A 9,434-nucleotide genomic window follows, 5' to 3' on the forward strand; every position below is an offset into this window, starting at 1 on the left:
TTATAGTTCGGAAGAACTATGTGACTAAATACTTCTCAAAGTAGATACATGTAGAATGACTATTATACTAATGTATGTATGAAACATTAAAAGTGTAAAAAAAAATCGCCAACTGGTCCTAGTAAAACACATGTAAAATAAAATCCAGTGTTGAATTCAGTTCATCTATAAGGTGAATATATTTTTGTAAGCACTTTCACACAATGTTTATTTCACTCACACTAAGTCCTGGTGCCTTTATTTATTTTAACATTAACACAGTATGATGATAGAAATAGGCACAATTTTTGATTAGTTTCACTGATATGGTAGTCGTCTTTACCATTTACTAATGTAAGTCCTGGTGCCTTTAATTTATTTAAATTAATTAGAAAAAAAAGGGAATAGGCACAATGTTGGATTTTATATGGCTATGGTAGTCGTCTCTACCAAAGTTTTAAGTCCTGTGTGCCAAGAGCATCTAATTATACAACATATGATTTTAATAAATGGCACAAATTTTCATATCTGAAAATGAAGCCCACAAATAAATCCATTTCGATACACCAAGGCTGAATGGGATTATTATTACCAATGCAGCCACTAATTAAATCCATACAAAGAATATTTAATCCATTTGAATACACTTGTGCTGAATGGGATTATTAATTACCATTGCAGCCACTAATTAAATCCATACAAAGAATAATGAAATGAATAAGTACACACTTGTAATCCAGGACGAATATTAGTTAGCACTTAAAATCCAGAAGGAATATGAACTTAATCCAAAACAATTAACACTTTTAATATTTATAACTATTGTGCACCATGTTGGTATGGTCTGTATTGGGTCCTGTTCCTAGAACTTCTCCTCACTTGTTGACTGGTACTGTCCAGGCAGGGTTTGGAAGTTTGCTGGAACCCTTTCATTTTTGATTTATGGTTATTTTCCTTAGACTTCACCATGTTTGATTGCCAATGGGTCGTTTTATTTCCATTGAAACGGTTTCAATCTGTCATGATGCACTATTCTTGATTTGCCATTTGGGAAAGTCTTATCTCATACAAAAGGGTCTGTGATCTTCCTTGTAATAACATAAGGCCCCTTCCAAATATTAGGGTCAATTTTCTTGCTGATTCCTTTATGTCTAGACTTCTCTAAGCACAAAACTAACTGTCCTTTACTAAAATGTGTTTTTGAAATCCGGGTGTCATAATCACGCTTCTGTCTGACAGCATTCTTTTGCAAATTAGTTCGTGCTATATGATGCGCCTCTGTTAACTTCTCTTGTAGTTGAATGGCATAGTCCACTGAACTTATTTTATTCTCTAAAATGCAGCCAAGTGAAACGTCAACCGGGATAATAGCTTCGCGTCCCATCATTAAATAATTTGGCGTGAATCCGGTCGCCTGGTGGACACATCCTCTGTATGCGGAGGTGATTAAATTAAGATTTTCATCCCAGTTTGTTTGATTGGAGTTTACATAAGTAGATATCATATTTTGCAAAACTTGATTGAATCTCTCTGGTCCACCATTTGCCATTGGCCTATATCCACTAGTCCTAGTTTGATTAATTTCCAAAATCCGACAGACTTCACTGAACAACTTGGATTGGTAATTTGTCCCTTGATCAGAATGTATGTCCAAACACATACCATATCTGGACAAAAATTCATATACAATCTTATGAGCAACGGTACTTTGCTAGCTGATCTCTGGTTGCATAACACTCAGCCCACTTGGTAAATCCGTCATGACCACGATAATGTACCGATTTCCGGATTCTGTCTCATTAAGTGGTCCCATTATGTCTGTTTGTATACGATCCATAGGATTGCCGACTGTGTACTCTGTTAATGGTGCCCTCGGTATGTTTTTTCGGCCTTTTTCGGAATGCACACTTTTCACAACTTTTGATATGCAACTGACGTATTCCTTCATTTTATACCAGTGATATTTGAGATGTAATTTTGAATATGTCTTTGAAATTCCTAAATGTGCTCCAGTAATTGAATCATGACAAGATATCAAAAGTTCCTTATATAGTACTCTTGGCACTATCAACAAAAGCCGATGGTCCTTTGCACTGACAATGTACTTTTTAAATAACACTCCATCAATCAGAGTTAACAGGTCATAATTTAGCCAATAAATTCCGCACACTTGGTGAATTCCCTGCTACCTTATCTCTCAGGGGTCGTCTGTTTTCTTCAAGCCACTGTATCACAATTCCTAAATCTGGGTCTGCTCTCTGTAATTTGGCCATTTTGACAGGTGAACAATTAACTGTGTTAAACTGTTTTGAGACAACCTAAGTTAGATGTTTGCGCTGCATCCTCGGATAATGCAACATGTTCATCCAGTATAGCATTTACGTCCTTGTTCAACACCTCCTCGTTATTGTCACCATAGTTGAAGCTATTTCCACTTTGTACACCATTTAAATCCAGACTATTATGGAATCGAAGTCGTTGAACGCGATTTCGGAAGTATTTCCCAGTCTGTTTTAATCCATGGAAAAGTGTATTGAAACAACCTATCAACTTCATGATTTGCAGCTGCATGAGCACAAAAATACTGCTCCAAAATCCACTATTTTGAGCCTTCACTCGTAATATGACTGGCCTACTCTGATTCCCAATATTAAAAGTTTTTATCGAATAATGGAACAACGTCATTGAATTGTGCAAAATCTGACCAGGAATCGTGTTTCTTCAAACAAGTCTGACACCCCTTACATGGTAAACTTTCAAGTATTGTAATTCCCATCATAGCACTGACACCCTCTGGTTCGCTTGGAATTCTGGACAGGCTATCAGCATTGATATGCTTTTTCCCACTACGATGTTCGATTTTAAAGTTATACTGTGACAAAACCTCTAGCCAGCGCGCCATTTGATCAGTAGGTGACTTAAACGACATTAACCACCTTAAACTTGAACAGTCAGTCCTTAATAAAAATTCTCTACCCAACAGAAAGTGTCTAAACTGGGTTATAAATGTCACTACGGCCCAACAGTTCTCTTCTTGTGGCACAATAACGTCGTTGTGTTTTGTCAAATGATTTACTCGCAAACATAATTGGTTTTTCAACATAATCCTGAACTGTATCTGACCATTGCATTTGCGACAAGCAACCCCCGCACGAGAAATTGCTACTATCAGTATCCACTATGAATAAGCCTTCCTCTTTTGGATATGCTAACACTTCTCCGCCTGTCAATGCAGTTTTTAAGTCCATAAAAGCACTATCCTGTTCTGGTCCCCAGATAAACGCTCGACCGGCCTCTGTTAAGCGATTAAGTGGTGACGCCCTAGCACTAAATCCCTTGATAAAACGTCTGTAATAACTACAAAAACCTAAAAACTTCTGAGTTCGGTTAAATTCCGCGGCACAGGCCATTCTTTCACAGCTTTAACTTTCTCTTCTGAAGGACGTATTCCAGAACTGTCAATTGTGTGACCTAATATATTTATGCGCTTTTGGAGTAGATTGCACTTGCTTGGTTTTAATTTCAAGTTATTTTCCTCCAATCTGGTTAAAATTTCATCTAACCTAAACAATGCCTGATCAAACGTTTCGGCAAAAGTACAAATATCATCCATGTAAATAATCATTGTCCGCCATTGTAAGTTCTTAAACACTAATTCCCATACACGGCTGAAATGTATGTGGAGCCCCTGTAAGGCCCTGTGGCATAGTAACGTATTGATACAGACCGCCCCTGCTGGTGCCAAATGCAGTCTTTTCACGATCTCTCTCATCCAATTCTATCTGGTAAAATCCTGACAAAAGATCTAATGAACTGTAATAATTATTTCCTCCCAAACTTTCTAAACAACTGTCAATTCTCGGCAGTGGATAGGCACATTTTTTACTTAGATCATTTAAACCCCTATAATCCACAACGACACGCACTCCTGCCTGCGGGTCCTTTTTCCTTACAAAGCATAAAGGTGCAGACCATGGCTCTTACTTTCTTCAATTATTCCCATTTCAAGTTGTTGTTGAATAATTTTTTCTTCTTGGCCTTCGAACGCTTTTGGCACCCGTCTAGGTGGTATTTTATACAGGTCGAACATTTTCTGCCACCTCAATTGTATGTCGCACTAATGAAGTACGCCCTAAATCTGTGGAGGAACTGGAAAAAGCATTTTTATGTTTCTCCAATAGACACTTCAATGCTTCTTTTTGTGACTCATTGAGATTTTCAGAGGATCTATGGTACAAGTCCTTTAACCCACTACTCCATTTAGTCATGTCATATTTAATGTCATTTTCACTTGTTTTGGTATTATTGTCCAATATTTCACAGTCATTTAAATCGACATTTTCTCTCAATAAATCCTCTTGTTTAGTTTCATGTAAATATCCCAATAATGACCCTTTTGATAATTTCACTTTTCTGTTAGAGGTGTTAACTAGTCTTATGGGAATTGAATCACCCTGAATTCTCTTTGGAGCAATGAGCACACTTCCCATCAAAACATTGTTAGCCGGTTGTTTATTCTCTGAAGGGTAAATGATGCCCAATGATGAATTAATTGCACCGAAATTTATAGCCTCCCCAGGTATTACTGTTTCTGAATTCGCTGGAATTGTTACTCTTGACCTTGTGGTCACTCTGACTGCCCTCAAGGGAACTTTTTCAACTAGAGTTCTACACATTTTCCCATTCAATTTTAATCCCTTTTTAGCACTAAGTTGGTAATCATTTTCATACAAGAAGTCTAATCCAATTAGTCCATCTTCATGAATAGGTGCAATTAATACAGTGTAATTAAAAGTTTGACCCGATGCACTAAATGAAAATTCACATTGTCCATCTATGGCTAATAAACCATCATCCGCAACTTCAAGACGTATTGAAGGGTCAACTTTACACAACTCAGGTCGCACATCCTCTGGTATTCTATGATATAATGCAGTAGAAAAAATTGTAGTACAGCACCAGTATCATGACTAAGTTCGCGCGCACAGTTTGAAAAATATTTACAGGCAATATAATGGAAACACCATCCGTATTAGCACTCCTACACTTAATAGTCTTAAATTCGACTTCACTGTTATTGACCAAGTCTGGGCCGTTAGGCTTGGTCGAAGCTAGTTTTCCGATTTGTTACCTTCCTGAAGGTTTGCCTTACACTCGTCCGCATAGTGACCAAACTGCTGGCATCTAAAACACTGCACATCTTTTTCTTGGCGTTGATTTACTTTACGATCCGAGGCTGATCTACTACTTTTAACATTCGCTGGTTCGCGAGATGATCAATCTTTTTGCCTATGTTGGATTTCAGATCCCTACCAAAATTCTTGCAGTCTTGCTTCTGTTACATAAGGTTCCCTGCCCGTGTCAATGTTCCTAATTCTCGCCCCTCTCACGTCATCTCTGATGCTGGAATAGTTGTCGAGCAATTCTCTTGCCTGATCGATAGTTTTTGGGTCCTGCATCCCAATGAACAAAGCCGCCTGAGAATCCTGAAGTCCCTTAAGAAAGTGCCGAAGGTTTATCGTTTCCCTCGTCTCGTTGTTTGCTGTGGGGTAACCTTTTATTACCAACCTCTTAACCTCTGCCACATATCAGCCAACGATTCTTTTTCCCTATTGTATTTCCGGTTTTCTAACTCAGCCAATAGGAGGAAGTGGAGCGCTTTCCTGAAATCGCATCGCCATAGATGATTTTATCTTCGCATAACTTGACAATTCGTCAGCTCCCAGCTGCTTGAAAGCGTATTCCGCAGCATCACCGCGTAAACTGTTCTAAGGCGGAACAAACGTTCACTATTTGTCCCACTTGCACGCATCAACCATAGCTTCAAATGGGTGAATGAAACTCTCCCAGGATGATTTGCCATCAAAGATAATTTGCCTTGGTAGAGGAACCTCGTATTTATCACGCCTCTCTGTTGATTTTGCTGCCTTGATGTATTGCTGTTTTCATTCGAAGCTGTGTCCCTTTCATTGACTAAATTTCTTATCTGATTGTCTTTTTCCATAGAAATGTCATTGATTCGTTGTTGGTAACTGCGTACTAATTCATCTCTTTGTAAAGTACTTTCCTGTTCATTTTGCGTAGTCTCTCACTTAAGGTCAAGTTATCAACTTCTGCCTATTTAAGTTTTTGTCTTAAAAGTTCAACTTCAGCTAATAATTGTTCATGACTATCATCGTCTTCAGTTGTGACAGAATCTTTTTCGTGTTGCTTTTTAGGTCCCATAATTATCACTTAATTGTCACCACAAATATTTGAATAGAAATATATGTCCAAATTTCTTATAAGCACGTGTGTAAGTCCGTTTCCGTCGCTGCCACCAGTGTTGAAAAACGTAGATTCGGGTGAGGGGGTTTATACTTGATAAAATACATTTAAAATCCAGTTTACTACATCAGTTTATTATGTGATGGATAAATAGTCTAAATGATGGAAATAATGTTGACAAAATTATAATTCTCTCATTCATCTGGTCTAAAGTCACTTATGATTATAACTGTAAAGTATTTCATTTCTTGTTTCTATGATCTGTCATTTTCAAAGTCCGAGCCAAAAGTAAAGAATCCCCTCCCAAGTTCTGACCTAGGCTTATATACAAAAGCAGGTACCCTCCCATATTTGGAGTGTATCATAGTGATGAAAGACAAAGATTACCCCTAATATTTATGAGGATAACCGTTGACTGATGGTACCATCCCAAATATGGAGCAACCTCTAACTCTAACAGATCAGACATGTTTACGATGGTACATGATGACAACATACCCTGATAAAATGATACACACTCCAGTCCCAAGCAATTTATGAGGGTAACTGGTGAATGACATCTCTAGTAGCAGAGGTCAAAGTTTCACATCAGTAGAATCAATTAATAAATCAACTTTAATAAGACTAGCTGCTAAATTTACAACATTGTACCACGCGCCATGTTAAGTAGCTCAAGTCATATATTCAAGATATTAAAGTAAAAAATACTTTGTACAAGTAAAGGTACAATTGACTGCCAAGAACATTTCAACCGTTGCATATATTACCTTCTAATTACTGTATACAATATCTTACCTTTGGTAACATCCCTCATCGCTCTTATACAAGAAAAAATACAAATTATCATCAATATCCTCCACATCAATATAATCTGCATCCTGTCTGAATATAAAAATCCTATATCTGCAATATAATATATTTCAATTAATAAACAGAAACTTGAATTAACCTCAATATGTATTATTTCAAGGAATGTAGTTATGTTTTATATATTCACAGAGCACATGTACATTTTATAACTCTTGTATTTTTTTTTCTCAAAATAAGTTTAACTTAATATTAACTTCTAAAGTCTTTAAATGTACTACATTCATTTCATTTTTATGATATGCATATCATGCTTAAACTGTCATATAATTAACACTTAGCATAGCTCTTCTATTTACATATCACAACATGGTTCCTGTATATAATTATGTATATTACGTATATCCTATTCACATACGCATACATTTTGTCCAATTTATAAAACTCCGATGTTTAACAAATAGTATCATGAATGAAAATCGAACTTCCAGCTTGTATTCTCGATATTACTGAAACACTGTCTCCAGAATGAATGATAATGTACAAATCATTACTACCAAAACCATTCAAGTGTTAAAAGGATTTAACTGTTTGCATTAAAATTTGTGTAAGTCCAACAGAAATTCATAGTAAATAGCAAATAATACTGAGTTAACTTTGATTTTTGTAGCTCTACATTTTGTTTGCATGCACGCCGTCCGTCTAAGTTTTCATCAGCTATGCTTATTATTGTCAAAGTATTCTCACAGATTAAAACATATTGATCTAGAACCGTTCTCCAACTGAGTCTATTCTATACACATTGAGACTGCAACTGAAACAGATGTTTTGTGCAAAATACGTTACACGTACTCAATTTAAGTGCCATGAAAAACAAATGTTTTTCTCATCAGAATTTGTTTCATTATAATTAATTGTCTAACAATCCATAAAAATCGCACAAAAAAATTGGGTATCAATATATATTATGGAAGCCCTGGAGGGACAATTGATTTCCGAACTTCCCACTTCTGACTTCTAACTTTTGCACTTCTCACTTCCAACTTTTTAACTTCCTACTTCCTACTTCTTACTTCCGCACTTCTGATTTCCAACTTCCACACTTCTTACTTCCGACTTCTTACTTCCTTCTTCCAACTTCCGCACTTCTGACTTCTAACTTCCGCACTTCTGATTTCCAACTTCCTGACTTTCGACTTATGATTTCCAACTTCCACACTTCTTACTTCCGACTTCTTACTTCCTTCTTCTAACTTTCGCACTTTTGTCTTCTAACTTCCGCACTTCTGACTTCCAACTTCCTGACTTTTGACTTCAAATTTCCATACTACTTACTTCCGACTTCCAAAGATGGAAAGTTGGAAATAGAAAAAGTGGAAACTCTTGGAAGTCGGAAGTTTTGAAGTTGGAAGTCGGAAGTCAGGAAGTTAGAAGTCAGAAGTGCGGAAGTTAGAAGTCAGAATTGCTGAAGTTAGAAGAGGGAAGTAAGAAGTCACGAAGTCGGAAGTAAGAAGTGTGGAAAGGTTAGAAGTCAGAAGTGCGGAAGTTAGAAGAAGGAAGTAAGAAGTCAAGATGTCGGAAGTAAGAAGTGTGTAAGTTGGAAATCAGAAGTCGAATGTCAGGAAGTTGGAATTCAGAAATGCGGAAGTTAGAAGTCATAAGTGCGAAAGTTAAAAGAAGGAAGTAAGAAGTCAAGAAGTCGGAAGTAAGAAGTGTGGAAGTTAGAAGTCAGAAATGCGGAAGTTAGAAGTAAGAAGTCAAGAAGTTGGAAGTGAGAAGTGCAAAAGTTAGAAGTCAAAAGTGGGAAGTACGGAAGTCAATTGTCACTCCAGGGCTTCCATAATATATCAAACATTTAAGCAAAACATTAGATATAACATCTACAATAACTCACATTAACATTAATGCCATATAAAAATTAGTATGAAACATTTTTCCGCGATTAGTAACAACATTGACCACAACGTCAGCTACAATATACTGTAATCGGCTGTAATTAATTTACAAATTACATGTCTTCGAACTTTCGTTATATGCCGGCTATCCGAGATCAAAGTTAATACCAATTAAATCAGAGAAAAGAAACTCAATGCACATTTATTTTCTAACCAATTTGCATTTGCAACACTACAATATTTATTAGATTTCTATTCTTTAGTGACAGAGAATAAATTTTCTTCTTCCTTCTTGCCCATTTCAAAACTTTGGTCCATATCTTAGTTTTCAAAATGTATGATGAGCTAAAGCACTTTCGATATTTCACAATTCGTCACTGGCAAAATTGTACATTGTAAGTTATAGTATATCTGCAAATGAATTATACCAAATTTCACCCATGTTACCAAAGGATTAAATATGGTAATACTAATATTTTCCACAAT

General features: G+C 36.4%; 1 protein-coding gene across 1 annotated transcript; it reads right to left on the reverse strand.

Moving 5' to 3' along the window:
* Positions 1-1,042: 1,042 nt before the first annotated feature.
* Positions 1,043-1,528, reverse strand: LOC128558862 (uncharacterized). Its single transcript, XM_053549087.1, has one exon. It carries the CDS (start codon positions 1,526-1,528, stop codon positions 1,043-1,045), a length of 486 nt encoding a protein of 161 aa, XP_053405062.1.
* Positions 1,529-9,434: the final 7,906 nt, after the last annotated feature.

Source organism: Mercenaria mercenaria, chromosome 8 (assembly GCF_021730395.1).
Source record: "Mercenaria mercenaria strain notata chromosome 8, MADL_Memer_1, whole genome shotgun sequence".
NCBI classification, from domain to species: domain Eukaryota; kingdom Metazoa; phylum Mollusca; class Bivalvia; order Venerida; family Veneridae; genus Mercenaria; species Mercenaria mercenaria.